At 35.1% G+C, this 15,812-nt stretch overlaps 2 protein-coding genes across 3 annotated transcripts in view; both read left to right on the top strand.

Moving 5' to 3' along the window:
- PROM1 (prominin 1) overlaps positions 1-10,695 on the top strand; it is a 58,012-nt gene extending 47,317 nt beyond the window's left edge. Inside the window, exons 18-25 of one of the 2 annotated variants that reach the window (XM_062574577.1) lie at positions 1,517-1,609; positions 2,920-2,973; positions 4,612-4,692; positions 4,773-4,841; positions 5,400-5,492; positions 6,988-7,103; positions 10,395-10,435; positions 10,652-10,695. In XM_062574577.1, coding sequence (XP_062430561.1) covers positions 1,517-1,609; positions 2,920-2,973; positions 4,612-4,692; positions 4,773-4,841; positions 5,400-5,492; positions 6,988-7,103; positions 10,395-10,413 — 525 coding nt within the window. In that variant the 3' untranslated portion in view covers positions 10,414-10,435; positions 10,652-10,695. Of the gene's footprint in view, positions 1-1,516; positions 1,610-2,919; positions 2,974-4,611; positions 4,693-4,772; positions 4,842-5,399; positions 5,493-6,987; positions 7,104-8,148; positions 8,218-10,394; positions 10,436-10,651 lie in introns of those variants that run through there. The other variant, XM_062574576.1, reaches the window with a different exon arrangement.
- A 3,563-nt stretch (positions 10,696-14,258) lies between these two features.
- On the top strand, positions 14,259-14,885 carry FGFBP2 (fibroblast growth factor binding protein 2). The gene has a single exon (XM_062574769.1). It carries the CDS (start codon positions 14,259-14,261, stop codon positions 14,883-14,885), a length of 627 nt encoding a protein of 208 aa, XP_062430753.1.
- The last annotated feature ends 927 nt before the right edge of the window (positions 14,886-15,812 follow it).

Raw genomic sequence — 15,812 nt, 5'->3', positions numbered from 1 at the left:
ATACTTCATGCTGAGAAGAAGCATGTTTTCAACAAAATGAAACAATGTCTCTCTATTCTGTATTTGCTAGTAAAATAAAAAGTATCTGTAGAAGCTTTTTTTATCAACATTTGTACTATTATGGTACCCCAAATTAAACATCTTGAATCCTGCGTTCCTGAAAGAGATCTCCTCTCTAGTCTGGACTTCTACTTGTGCTAATTCTTCCTAGAATCCCATGTTTGAGTCTTTACAATTCTGGAAATGGGCCCAGAGTTACCTGGCCACCATCCTTAATCTTTAATGGTTTCACAGAAATACAGGGGTGAAGTAGTAAGCCCTGCAGTCTAACTGCTAGCTCTGCAAAGTCACCCAGAGGTGGTGGACATCTCCTGCATGGAATTAAATTCCGTCTAGAGCACTCCTCCAACTGGCCTGGGACCAGTTTGTGCTCTTTTTTTTTTTTACTGTTTGGTCAGGTAACTACTGCCATGTTGCTTCACTGTGTAGGTGAGGATTCAGAGGGGCCCGGATGGGCTGCTCTTCCCAGAGAGCAAGGAAGTCAAGGGCACTAATGCAGACCGTGCTGATCTCTGAAGTATGACTGCTTAGCAGCCAGGGATTTGACAGAGGTGCCTACATTCCCTGTGGTCTGTAATCCTAAAGGAGCAGAAGAGGTTACTGAGGAAAAAAAGCAATGAAAATGGTTAACTAGGCAGGCAGTGTGGGGTACCTACAGATGGGTTGGTGGAGAAACAAACAAATCCTATTTTCTATGAGAAAACAGATACAAGCAAATGCAATTGATTTGTCACAAAAAAAAAGGGGGGGGGTAAGATTTATTTGTGGAAGTAAAATAAAATTTTAAAATTTGACAGTATTTTGCAACAAGAGTGAGCTGGGGACAGGCATTCAGACTTAAAAATTAGAGGACAAACTCCTGTTTTCTGACTGGTAAGAGGGAGCCACTAAAAATGACAAAATGTCTCTTTCCCATCCCAGTCTCATTGCCAAGATACTGACTGAAAATTTTTAAAATTCTATACTATCTGCACTATCTTCTGCTTTCTTGTAATTACATCCACACTGCATGAAACAAAATCAGTATCTGTAAATGAAAAATGATCATCCCATCAGAGGGCGCCGTTGCACCTAGACCCTATGTGTTTAAGTAAACAGGATTCTTATGATGAAATCAGCCTTTCCAAGAGCTGAGAGAGGAAAATGGAGATATTCTGTATTGAAAATGACTTGAGTGCACTATGTAAAAATTCTGTTCTATTAAATAGGTGCTGATATTATAATTATTGGAGAAGCAGTATTATGCATCTGTTTTGGTTACCGAGGCTGAATTATTACAGTGTTTTTTTCCTCTTGTGTTGGGAAATTCAGTTTGCCGTGTCCTATTGTTGGCATCAGTTGCTGTGCAGTATATGAGTAAAATGTACTCTTACACTTTCATTGCAGTTCATTTTTACTATTTGAAAGCTTTGAAACTATTGAACAGCATTATTGAATTGTTTGGGGTTTTTTGCAGCCAAAAGGAGCACTGGAAAATGCCTTAAAAGGACATGCAAACAACATTCGAATGATTCATAACCAGCAAGTTGTTCCACTGGAGCAAGCTATGGTAAAATATTAAAACATTATTAAAACATATTTGTAAGGAATATGAATGTATAAACCTCTTAAATGCAGTTTAGAAGGTTAAATTATTGTCATTACTTAAGAACAGATTGCATTTTCATTGTGTCATTGAAGAGTCATCTGGTTAAATATGTGTTTAATCAATTGTTTTGTTTTACTTTGTAATAGTCTCTAGAATCATGACCTTTTTTCTTCCTTTTTTTTTTCTATTACACTAGCGATTATATAGGAATAAAAGAGAAAGCAGGGGAGAACTTTCCAAATTTCTAACCCTATGTCACACATTTTCCTTTTCCTTTTTCTTTAGTAATAAAAGCAGCCACTACTTTCACATTTTATGTTGTGGAGTTAGCAATTGCCTAACAGTGTTGGAGTTTGAAACTCCTGATAATAGTATTTACAGCCAAAGAAAAACTTTTTTATTTATTTATTTTTATTGATGCTATAAAAGATGTGAAAGTGATTCTTCTGACTGGTTTTGCCAGGCACTGATTTGTATAGTGTCAAGCTGTGATATATCTTATATAGACCAGGAATTGTTTTATCTGCTATATACTGTGAAGATTTTCAATTATTTCTTAGTATGTAAGATAGTTCTGATAATTGAACAAGCATGTCTTTTGGAAAGTGCTGAGCGTTCCTCTGAAATTTTTAGGGATGTTGTGTCCTTAACCTCTTTCTGGAGATTCTCCATATTTCTCACAATTGAGCTGTAATTTAGCAATCTGACACTTTCAAAATTTGTGCCCCTGTCAAATACCTTTTGGAGAAAAGTCATTAGGTCTTCTCTTCCACTCTGACTCTGTACTGTTCTTTCCTAATTAACTCCTAATTATTCTCATCTCTCTTTCCTTTTACAAAACTGACTGTCAAGAAATATGTTAAAGCTAGGGTAAGTGCTTCTTCCTTTCTGAAATTGCACAAAATACAATTCTCTGAAGTATTCTGAACACTCTGCTTTAATTCTAACTGTTCTCTTTTTTTCCTCAAATACATTTTACTCAATTTGTTGCAACTAATTTCAGTTAATTTGGAATTTTCTACATATGCAACTTATAACTTTTAGTGATGTGTAGGGAAATACTGAATTAATGGATAAAAACAGTAAATGTTAGTTTTAAGTTAACACAACTGATGCTACTATATATGTGATAAGTTGTATTTGATTTTCTATGGATGATTTTGCTTTCTAAGCATGCACACTGTTAAATCGAGTGGACTTTTACCTGTAATGAAGATTTAAGTCTTCCCCCCCCCCCTTTTTTTTTCTTCCTTCTCTGCTCTTTCTAATAGAGCACTTTAAATCAAAGCATCAGATTACTGAAGAGGACATCATCTGAACTTATGGTAAGCTTTTCCTTCTGGTTACAGGAATATTTTTATATGTTTTAAATCTATCTGCCATGTATGCACAGCATATTTTCAATACAACTTTTTCTAGCTGTTCTGTTATTATAAAAAGACTGTAATACACTGAGGTAGTAATAAGGATTTAGAGATCTGTTTTGTTCTGCACAGCTTTCTCTATCTTGACTTTTACTATGTAGAGCTCTCTATACATAATTTATTATTTTATTGTTTATCCAGGATAGTCATCTAGAAGAAGACGCACACAAAAAATATATTTGGGATTTTTTTGAAATATAAATTGTAGATTTAATTATCAGTTGACAAAGTAGGTTTCAGTGTAGTTCTGTATACTGTTATTCATGTTACTAAGAATGTATCAATTTTTTCTAGAGTGATAGAACGCATGACTTGTGCAAGAAAACTCCAACAGCAACAAAAGAGAGCTTTGAGATTCACATGCATAACTAACTCCTGTCCAGTGCCCAGCTGCTGTTGAGTACCTCTTTGTTTAGCATGGTACTTGTTCCCTTCCTGCTCCCACAGTATCAGCCAAGCTGTGCAAAGCTGGGTCTCTACAGAGGCTTCCCTAGGGCACTCCACTTGTTTCCCCTCTAAATAACAGCTAGTGTTTGCACTACAGTGGCCTGTATGCTCTGCCAGGTCTCTGGCAGCAGTTTCTGATTGCCACCAGCCTGCTGTGGATCCTGAGGCAAGAACCCAGCCGTACTGTCACTTAGAGCAGTCACAACAGCTTAGTTGGCTGTTTCTGCCTCAATTTCTGTTTAGCTTTTTGCCCATGCTCAACAGCAGGCCAGCTACCTTTTCAGAGTTTATAGTTTGAACCTATGTGGAGAGGTAGGAGACCTTGAAATAAGATGTTCAGAAAATGATGGTGCTTCACCCTTAAGTATATTTAAGAAGTATCTCTCTGCAATTTAAGCATGTATGTATGTTATCCTTTGTGTGTGATTTTTGGCAAACTATGGGATTGTATTCTTTTTCCTGTTACTGATACTGAAAAAGTATCTCTGTTTCTTAATCCTTTTGGATGTTAATTAGCAGTGTAGTCTAGCCAGTAATCAAGATTTATGATCTTACATGGCCTAGTGATTTTTCCTTCCTCTGCATCATATAGGTAGGTGTGTGTAGGTGTTCTTCACTTATGAGTATGTACCTGTATGCATGCACTGATGTGCTGTGTGGAAGCATATACTTTAAATTCTCTGGTTAAGTAAAATCTTAAGTTTAGCTATTTTGTAGGTTTATCCACTGTTGTAGGACTTGAAGATTGGCTGTTGCAGGAGATGAAATTATTTCTACTCTAAGTAAAAGAAAAGAGAACAGAAAAGAAAGCTGGTCTAATATATAAATCCATTACGTAGGATCCAGGAAAAGTTACTGTTGATAACCACTAGTACCTTCTCGTGTTAGTAGTGAGAGGTTTTTGTCAGATGAACATGAATCCTTAGGTGCCAGAAGATTGCACTTACTATACCTGCAATCATGTTTTTTCAGACTTCTGTCAGGACAGCGATACTGGTTGATGTACTGAATGGGTTAAAAACAATGGGTGCAGAGCCATTTTAACAGCTTGATTTATTTATATTAAATGCCTTTTTTTTCCCCGCTTTCAAGGTTAAAGTTAAAAATGTCATTAGTGCTGTTAATGCTGCCCAGCTTCTCATAAATAACAATGCTTCTCAAGTGATTGTACAGGTAAGCTTTATTTGGTTTAACTACATTAATAAATGATACTGTGGAAGTAGAGGTATATCCTTACTTTTGTCTGTTTTTAGGAAACAAAGAAGTTCATGGATACCGTAATTGGCTACTTTGAGCAATACGTTGAGTGGGTCAAGGAGTCGGTAAGATGTATTTATTCCATTGAGAGAAGCTGCTTTTAAAACACATAAAGGTGCTAATTAAAAAAAAAAAAAAGTTTCTGTGAAATTGTTTTATAAATTCAATTTGTAAGACATTTGTACACAGTATATGGGGGAAAAACTCATCTCCTATAAATAGTTTTGTTGTATTTGAAGTAGAATAGAAGTGATAGAGTTGCATTGGTTGGAATACTGTGCGGATTTAGCGTAGTACCTTTTTTTTTTCCTGGCCTAGCCTGAAATCTACCTATTGTGCTAATATTGTACTGAGCCTGACCCTGCTTAGTTCAGGTTGGTGTCATTAGCATCTTGTTTTATTTTTCTTTCTTCAGTTGCAGACACTGAGAAAGCAAGCTAACTTTTTTAGGAGTATACAATGTATATTCAGTTGATAGCATACCCTGCTGGAGTTTATTTTGAATTTGGAGAGAGTGAAAGATAACAATTTGGTAAAAGGTATCTGTGGATGTAAGCGATTACTGAGATTCTCATTTTATTCTGTTCGATACTTCAAACTGTATTCTTTTTAATCTGTCTCAGATTGCCATGGAGGTAGCAGCATGCAAGCCTATTGCCAATGTGATAGATACAGCAGTAGATATTTTTTTATGCAGCTATGTAACTGATTCTGTGGTAAGGAAATATCTTCTATTACTCAAAATTGAGTGGGAAAATCATGTGGGAAATTCTTTGACATAAATTTGCATTTAATTGTTCTGACTAAACTTTTCTAAAGTATGATAATAAAGGATCCCGTACAAAGTTATTCAAAGAAAAAAATGTTTTGAGCTGAATCAAGTCTAGAGTCAGACCAGTGCTGGAATTGTTCCCATTGAACTTTAGGCTTCTTATAGCAAGCATCTTGTAAAGTTAGCTGTTCTTAAGAAATTTCTTCCAACTTGAATTCAAAATAAATACAGTACTACTGGTTTTGGATCAAAATCCTGGAAAGGATGGGTTTCACTGTGATTGTTTGATTCAGAACCTCCCTTAAATTGAAAAGCATTAAGATCTGAGGTTTCAACTTAAACCATCTCTAACTTAAGAGTGAAAAAATAGTAAGTTAGTCTTTCCTCAGTATTTCTTTCTCAGATACCTTTCCTGGAATCTAGAAAACGTGTGAACAAAATGAACTGTTTATCATTTAACTTGTAGCAGACAGAACTTGATTCATTCCTGTATGGAGACTTTCAGCATGACTTGTAGCAGCATATAAGGATAATACTAGCTTTTTCATCTCCCAGAAGAGCTTGGAAAGCAGGCAGTGTGTATTAAAAATAAGAAACTATATGCCTGGAAACCTTCTAAAGCATCTCCCAGCTATTGTTTAGCTTTGTCAATTTTAACCAGGCAATAATGGCTACTAACAAAGAGGAACTGCTTGTAACCAATCCAAGCCAAAGCACTCTAATCTTGCTAATGCTCAACCATGAAATCTTCCAACCTTCCAGAACCATTTTGTACCCATTGATCATCTTTTAAATCACAGAGCTTCTGTTCTTACACTCTGAGCAGCCACCAACCAAGATTAGATCTGCTAACAGATGGACCAGTTTTCATGATATTAGAACCTAGCTGAGCCACATGTAAGTCAAAAATGCCTCCAGCCAATACAAATCAAATCTGAAAATCATCGTTTTAACATGTGGTGATAACTCAGTTCATCTGTGCAATAATGAAATTAGTCACACAAATCTGGGCTGCAGCTAGCAAGTTAGAAATTACCTCCATAAAGTGCTAGAAACTCAGATTTTAACAAGAACCACAAATACGACAACTACTTTAAAACAGTATGAAAGTAAGTAAATTAATCACAAGAGACAAAATTATGTTCTAGCTCAAGGCTGACTGTGTTGAAATAATTTCATAGGTCACTTTCTGTGGATTTGAGTGTCCTTGCTGGACAAATTTTTCTTTGGTTAAATTTGCGGGATGGTAGTGTTCTTACTCTAATTTATATTGACTATGGAGAATGCCTAACGTGACCTGTTCTGCCCAGTATCAGAAGACTCAGATAGTTCACACACCAGTGCCTCTAATTTCCACTGTGTTCTTCCAGTAGTAATGCTTAGAATGTCAAAAAAGGATACTTTTGGGTAATTTTTTAATGGATTTTGTTTTGTTTCAGAATACCTTCTGGTTTGGTTTGGGAGGCTCTTCAATTTTTTTAATTCCTGCCATTATTTTTGCTGTAAAGCTCTCCAAATACTATCGTAGAATGGATACAGAGGATGTCTATGATGAGTAAGTATATACTCTAAAGTAAGCTAAATGGCAAGTGGAGTGAAATATTTTTTACCAGTGTTTTGCATGAAGGTGATATAATCCTTTCATCTTCTGTGCTATCAGATTAGAACTGCCTGTTCTTGTGAAATAATGCGGGTTTGGGCTGGTGCCTGCCCAATGCTTCATGCAGGTGGGCTTTGGTTAACATGTCTTGCCATGACTCTGTACAGTACTGTACTCTTGCCTGCTCTGTCTTGGAGAAATTTATTTCAGAATAATGTCTTCAGAGCTTAGTGTACAGCCTTTATTTAAATATCTTCCAATATGCAAGTGATTATCTTTGCTAAATTACCTATTAAAATGAATTGTGCATGCTTTGTAATCTCCTTGAATTAGTTATTTGCTTCCTTAATGTCTTGGTTATTCCTAACCAGTCTTTTCATTTTCAATTGCAGTTCTTCTGTCTCAGGGACTTGGCATTTTACTTTATGATAACTATTCTTACATATTTTTCCTTGGCATTTTTTTTACTATTTTCTTTTCTACTCTTTATTTTGCTCATTGTTCAGTTAGCCTGTGCACTGAATTTCTCAAATTTCACACTATTCATTTTTCATTGCATATTCCCATGTCAGTAGAGTAGAAGCAGGCATACACAGCTAAAATAAATACTCACATACTCATGAAAAAGTAAGACATTTTTGCTGGTATCTGTTAAAATTATTTCTTTAACGTGAGAAGGTTTATATTTTTAATGCAATTTGTTACTTCAGAAGAGATATTTCACCAGACTTTATATTACAGTGTGCAGCTCAACAAGAATACCTTAATTACTTAAATTTTGGAGAATATTAAAATATAAAAATGTAAGATACAAAAATATATTAAATGTAAGATTATAACATAGCTCTTGAATGTTACAAAGGAAAAGTTACCTTCTATTGTAAAGATATAGCTTACCTTTACACATAGTACCATCATCCATGTATATGTCTTAGCCATGCTGTACATAGTGCATCTGATAGTTAACATAGTCTTTCTTGGTGCATTCATTTTATTACAGTATGGAAAATGGTAATAATGGTTATCATAAAGCACATTTACATGGTATACACAATCCTGTTATTACAAGGTAAACCAAGTCTGAAACAGCATGCCTTCATGTGTCCTTGCTTTATATACTATATTACTCAATTACCTGATTTTCTGCATGTTTCAAAGTGAATCATATAATTCTGTTTTTTGCATGGTTACTCACTATAGCAAATGCTGTATGAATTATATTTTTAAAATATAATTTAATATATCTACCACAGTAGATATTGTAATAATTTTCAGGAACTTAACAAAGGAATTGCCAAAATTTGATCAGGCACAATGGGTGGCCTTAAATGGATAAATTTATTAAAATATTATGATAGCAACTGTGACTGATGGAGTGGAATACATTCTTACTCCTGAGTTCGTTTGTTTTTATGTTTCTACAAAGATCTATATTATAATAAATGTGGTTTTTTATACTATCTAGGACAGAAACAGGTACAACTTTATAAACTCTTCTTGCGTTATGAATAGAACACACAAACTGAATTGAATAAAAACCCAGCTTTTGCTTCTGATTTTCCTTCTCATCAGGAGCTGTAGAGACCCACAAATAAACACAGTTTGTAATCGCTCATTTGCTCTGTCATCAGAACATCTGTGCTATGTATTGTAACTTTCTAGATGGTGAGGAGAAGAGATTTTGCTGTGCAAAAGGCAGAGTATGCAGGGTATGCAGAAAACATGAACTGAGAAAATAATCTTTCTGCATGTATAAAACCAATGTAACATCTACTACTTTCCTACTGTAAAGCCCTAGCTTGTTGTGAGACTTCTTTGCATCTTCAGTTTCCATAGGGATAACATAGGATGTTCCGCAACTTCATTTTCTGGATTTGCAAGATATCTGGGTTTCTTAGGAAAGGATCTGTCATGATTAAAACATAGTGAGTTACAGACTTTGAAAACACAGGTTGAATGTTAGCAGACAAATAAGATGTCATTGTTCTTTCAATAATGGGTGAATACCAAAAAAGCTCGAAGTTCTGAAGTCTTGCCGGATTTTATGGCTGCGTCAGTTGTATATAACTATTACTTGTTAGCAATGTATTTTACAATAATTATTTTAGTGACCGAATGTTGACTCCATATTTTCTTCTGGAGGAAATATTTACATATAACTATTTCTAGTGATACTTGCATTCATTATTGTGTCATGGTCTGTACTGCAACATTGGGACTCCCTAATTAACCTACAAGGTGTTTGATTCAAAATTAATCTCCACTGGCACAACTAAGAACTCAGTTATAAAGACTTTCAATATTTTACATACGATTCATCCTAAGATTGATGAATAGTTTAATATAGTGTCCCTGAATAAACTAAAAATTATTACCGTTAAAAAAAAAAAAAAAAGTTAAAGGCGTACTGGATTAGTCCTCACTTCTTTTTCCTAAATTTTAAGAAAGTTGTAAGAATAATGTGAGAACTCAATTTGAAGGAATACTTTCTTCTGATAAATTAATGGAGACTACTTGAAAACCTGATGATTATATTAGATAAACACTTTGAGTTTCTGAGTTCGGGATTCCCATACTACTAGAGTCTTATTTTTCATTTTCAATTCAGCAAACTGAACTGCTTTAATGCTACCTCAGCTTTTTCTCTGGTCCTACAATTATTTTAGGTGCTTTAAGTGATGTAGGTAACAGTTCACATTATGCATTCTAAGAGACAAGACTTTAAACAGGCCTCTATAAACCTGTACTTCTGCAGATGTAAAGAATCCTCTATGTTATTTATCCTTGGAAATCTGCCTAATTATTTTGCTGGAAAGAGAAAAATAAGTATCTCTCTTTATAAATATGAGAGATACATAAATACAAATTTGAAGATATGTATATAAAATACCAGTATGAGATATTTATACAAATATAAATATGAGAAATCTAAATGACATCAAATGCAGCCACCATTTTGTGTGAGCAAAACTGGAGACTGGATTAAAGGGTTCAGTGGAGGTCAATGGGATTACGTTGGTAATCCAATCATTTGTTTCTATCCTAAAACCAAAGAAAATTGGAAAGGTTGATGGCAAAAAACATGAATCTATTTTCTCTTATTTGAAACTCTCTTCATTAAATGACTAGAAGTTTGAGAACAGTTTGTGCCTAAGATTCTACTCACGTTACAGTTGTAAACAGTATTTCTGTTCCATTTGTGAACAAAAGAAAATTATATTATGGGGTTTTGTTTTTCTTGTTTAGCTCTATGGAACAGTGGTAGCAGATACTGGAAACACTAAGGGGTAAGCAATGAACTTTTAAAGTTGATTCCAAATCTATTACTACTTTGCTAATTTTAAGAAAGCTGTTATGCTTTCAGTACCATGAACATTGTAAGGTAAATAAATGTTGAACCATACTGATGTCCATATTGAAATCTGTATCTGCATTCTGGTTAAATTACATTGTAATGCTCTCTTTGTCAAATTTTCCTGAATTGTTCTTGTGATTATTTCCAGGTTATAGAAATGAGGCTCAAGATTCATCTACAGGAATATATCATTATTCTTCCAAGTGTATTGGCATTTACATTCATCTTCCAAATACTGAGCCGCTTGTTTTATATGACCTATACTGTAAATCATAAATACACTATTGAATGTTATGCCATGAACTACTGTACAGAATATTTGTGACCAGGGCACTGCCTCTCAAATACCACTGTTCAAGGCTTGAATTAAAATGTTTTTTGTTTTTTTAATTTTTTACACTGGGCTTTCTATCTTACATCACAGTATATAATTTCATTAGGTTAACAGACTTTGCTTAGCTATGCTCTGACAATTGGTTAAGTACTTAAATTGTTGGGATGTGTTAAATACAGTATATACATGTTTACATAAAAAAAACATTTTGTATGCAGAGACTTTTGTATATACATTTTCTTAAAACTTGTGTTTAGTTAAGATTTTAATATTGTATAGTATACTTCACAAATGAATTTACCAGCATGATCAGTGTTGCTATTTGGTGCTCTTGAATGAACCCTTTTGACTGAATTTTAAATGTAATGGGATCCAGTGTCTTTATGTGTCTCTGAAAAGTTCAGTAGCAGTTTTGATTTTTTTTTTCCCTCTTTTTGAATTACTTAATATTTAGTGATTTTTGCCATATAGACTATAGACCTAAAAGGGACTGTTTGGATAAGCTTGAAACTGTGTTTGGGTGGGAGGGTTGGGAGTGTGTATGATGCATAGTATGGCAAAAAAGCTAAGCTTTCTAGAGTTCAGTCGTACTCAAAAAGAGCATGAGAGATGTTACAATACTGGTGATTTTTAGAATGCTTTACATAACATTTCTTCTGTTTTCCTCCTTCACACCCAATTCTATAATGTCCTTTAATAGATACCACTGTTAAGTTGTGGCTCTTTCAGGAGCCAGTGATTCTATTTTTGCACATTTTTCAAAGGTGACTTCAGACACTGAAATTCAAACATTTTTAGCAACTGGATTTCCATTCCTGCTGTTTGAGTTACTACCTTGAATTTAGGCATACAGTTCTGTTGCTGAATTAAGTTAACAGTAAAATCCATCAAAAGGACGATAAGTGTATCTGTTATTAGTGTAAAACATTGCAGAAGATGAAATAATTGGGTATATTGAACTAAAACTGTGTTTCTTCATGTGCCAGTATTCTTAACTTTGTTTCTGACGAGATTTCTTGGCTTAAAGTAGGGATAATCCTGAAAATCATTGAAATGATTTTAAAGAAATGCTGAAAAGTGATACCAGTTTTTGATCTAGAATAACATTATTTTTTTCATTTTTAGGTCATAAATGGAAATATTTCTAACTGACAGTATGTAGCACATGTGTATATATAATGTTCAGAACTGTAGATTTTTAAAAGTTTCTATTTTTAATTTGAGAAAATGTTCCCAGTTCATTTAAATAAAAAAGAACTTGGTTAACTAACTGATGTTTGATTCTCAATTGTTTAGTTTATATAAAGGTCTGTTTCAAAGGGAGGAATTGCACTAACTTAAGAACTTACAAAAATAGAGGTGGTTTTTATCCTTGTAGATATTTCTGTGATATTTGACTTTCTGATAATTTTAGTTTAAGCAGGATGTAGACTAAGAAATGGAGCAGGAAGAACATTGGCTCTGTGTGAGGAAGCTTCTGACTTCCATAAGGAATCTTATTTTATGCAAAGATGCTGAATTCCAGCTTCTGAGATTTGTAGGATATCTGTATATCCTACAAGTGTTAAAGGTGTTACTGCTAGCCTCTACTGCTGTCTTTATACCACAGATAGCAGAGTTAAGCATTTGCCCATTCTTCAGCTCCCACAGTTCACTGCTGACATCTTAGCTTAACATAAAAAAGGACAATTGCTTTTTTAGTAATATACCAGACCACAAACTGTTTCATCTGAAGCACAGACAGATGTTTGTGAGGACACAAATGCCAGATGGGAGTGGGTCAAACAGCTGTCAGTAAGATGTTAACTGCAATACATAAATATGCCAGAGCTCTTGAGTCCAAGCGTTTATCTTTGTCCTTATACCTGCAGTCCATTTTGTTTTCATAAATGCTCTGTCTTCAGCAGTTGAAAACTAGACTATTTCATAGAGATCTGAAACTGGTGTAAAAAATTTTTTTTTTCTTTAAGAGTTTTGAACTCTTAACAGGGAGGGACAAAGAGGGAAGATAGTGTCAGACTGTCAAGAAAGGCTGTTCTGGGTGGCTCCGTCTTCTAACAGGCAGATCACAAGCTAGCTGGGATGCCAGAGCAGCTAAGGACAATGCCTGCTGTCAAGTTAGTTGAGCATTTTGTCTTCCCCCCCCTCCCCTCCCCCCATTATAAATCCATGTTAAGTGGTGTGTGTGTGTAGATTTTTGTTTCGTGATACCTGTTGAGTGGCTAGATATGCAATATATTATTCTATTCTTGTATACATGGCAGTTTTTAAGCTCAGGCTTTCTAGCATCCCCTAGTTAGTCAAGCATACTAAAATAATATGACACTCTTTCACAAGCTGTGCAAGTCAGGCCGGGTATAGTGTAGATACCTTTGTGAAAGAAGTGCCTAATGGAGTCTCATTAGCCAGTGCAGTTTTGTTGCATACAACAGGACAGCCGGGATTTCTCCTCATGACCTCCTGAATGCGAAGGGAGTTATGATGATTCTTAGCTCTTTTTAGTTACTACAGATTTCTGCACTAAAATATTTCTGTTCTCTTGCCATTTTTTATTGCAGTTTTACAGCTCATTTATTGTGAATAGGAAAATATTAAAAAAGCTAAGGGTGATAAAGCACATTTAACTGCTATATCACAGTTTTGGGGGTGTGTTCCCCACTACCAAGACCCATGATATACTCATTCTTTTGTCTTGTACTGTTGGCTGAAAATACAGAATTTCAAAATGTCAGGTTTATATTTAGGCTCATAATATCTTATATTGCTAAAGCTTTATTCTTTATCTTGTTTAAACATAGCAAGTCTAAAAATCTTTCATGGCTAAAAGAATGTGCAGTTGATTCTTCCAAGGTTTTTCATGTGACCACACTGTATGTCAAATGCGGAGAAAATGAAGTATTAAAGTCACATCCTTACTGTGCAGAAAACCAATTCCATAAATCAGCTTTTATTAATGGGATGTAATTATAATGATCCAGATCTAGCTGCACAGATTTTTTTGGCACTTTTATTTTGTTTACTTCAAGATGGCCTGTCAAGTTATGGCATGAAAATAGCTATAAAGGAGCTGAAGAATGGAAAATATCTGTTAAAAATCAAATATGACATGTTCATCCTGGATAGGAATGTGCTTCTTAGTTATACAACTATTGGGCTGTACTTAAGTGCATTTACAAGATTTGTCTTGTTACCTTCTTGGGAGTTTACAGGTTATTTGACACTCCCTTGGGCTATAAATTATATGGCACATGCATACTGAAGGGGTGATTTATAATTTTAAAAAAAACACACACACATATATACATCCCACCTTTAGCTGGAAAGAGGCTTCTTTGTGCACCAAGCCTTCAAACTGTGAGCAGCAAGCTACTTCTTTCACCTTTTCGGACCGTTTTGCTCAAGGATCTCAGCCCTTCTCACCATGAAGAGTGTTGCTCTTCTTTTCCTAGTAGTGATCAGTGGCGTGGGAGGATTAGGACAGAAGCTGAAACCAAAGAAAAGAAGCAGTGGTGAAGAAATCAATTTTCGGACTAAAGCCAAAGATGTTTGCACAATGAGCGTGAGTGGGGATGAGGAAATGAAACTTAGAATTGAATGCAAAAACCAAGGCAAGTCCTACTGGTGTGAATTCACTGGCAAGCCATCGGTTTGTCGTCCTTTCAGAAAGAATCCTAAGATTTACTGGAACCAGATCGCTGTGGAACTTAGAAAGCTCTCACATGCTTGTGAATCTACTCAAGAGTTGAAGGCCACCATGTGCCAAAAGGCACCCACAGATGCTGTTATGAAGCAAATAACTGCTGGCATGGAGCTGGAAGATCTAGCAAACCAGGACAAATCAGTCCAGAAAACTTCAGGTTCTACGAAGGGAGTAGGGAAAAGCTCTGTAAAGAAGATAGGGAAACCTCCAGTACTACCTCTTATAAAACCAAACCAACATCGTCAAGGGTCTATGAATGAAACTGAAGCAATGAAACTGGCACGAGAGCATTGCTGGGAATCACTGCATGATTTCTGCTCCTACATTATTGGCATCTTTAGAGGTTAAGGATTGGCTTCAGGTAAAACTCCCTCTTGAGGCACAGCAGAAGATACCTAAAAATAATCCTGTTAAAGTAATGCTGTTTTGTTATTTTGATCTTGGGGGAAGTCTCAAAGGTATTGACAAAGGAGGTTCTAGTCTCACTAACTCTTCCAAGTTGCAGAGCCAGAACTGTGGCCTCTACAGGTCTGAATATAGACATCTAGTAGTTACAAGCCTCCTGATAGCCTCCTATGAGGCCTTCAGTGTGTACTGGGATGTAAAGCTTGTCATTTCTGTTGATAATAGATAGTGCCATTTTGAAGATTACTTCTGCATTTCCTGTTTAGTATGTATTTCTTAATCCCATGATACATCAGTTCTAACTGCTTGAATTGGGCTTATTTTTCCCCTTCTGCCATTCTTTTCCCCCACGTGCTTTATTTTTTTTTTTTAATGTAAAACCATTAAATGGAATAAATAAAAAATGAATCAGATCCATCCTGTAGTTTAGAGAGAACTACATTCAGAATTTGAGAGAATAAAGCTTGTTCATCAAAACATCTAGTCAATAATTGCCTGTTTTAAAATTAGTTCATAAAAAGCTTACTGAAATGAGTAAAAGCAAACTGTTTAAATATCTTTAGTTTCTGTGTTTGTATTATAGAAGTGATAGGTGATCACATGCAGACTCTTGGTGGGTATGTCTTGGATTTTCAGCCAGGTTTTAAAAAGACAAAGCTCTCTCAGAAGTAATTGGATTTTTACCTACTTAACATTTTGCCTCAGAGAGAATCCAGGAACTAGCTGTTAAACCTCACAAACATTCAACAGAAATGAGAACATATGCAGCATGAGCCAGCAAGGTAGTTAAAGTGTTTAGAGATCCAATTGTGCTTAATACAGCAAAGTAACTAATTTTTCTTTTTTTTTTTTGTTTTGCAGAACAAAATT

The sequence above is a fragment of the Rhea pennata genome, chromosome 4 (genome assembly GCF_028389875.1).
Source record: "Rhea pennata isolate bPtePen1 chromosome 4, bPtePen1.pri, whole genome shotgun sequence".
NCBI classification, from domain to species: Eukaryota; Metazoa; Chordata; class Aves; order Rheiformes; family Rheidae; genus Rhea; species Rhea pennata.
This window is presented reverse-complemented; position numbering and strand designations above follow the sequence as displayed.

Bases quoted from the DNA above. Each gene is read 5' to 3' on its own strand.
- FGFBP2 (XM_062574769.1), top strand. From the start codon at position 14,259: ATGAAGAGTGTTGCTCTTCTTTTCCTAGTAGTGATCAGTGGCGTGGGA.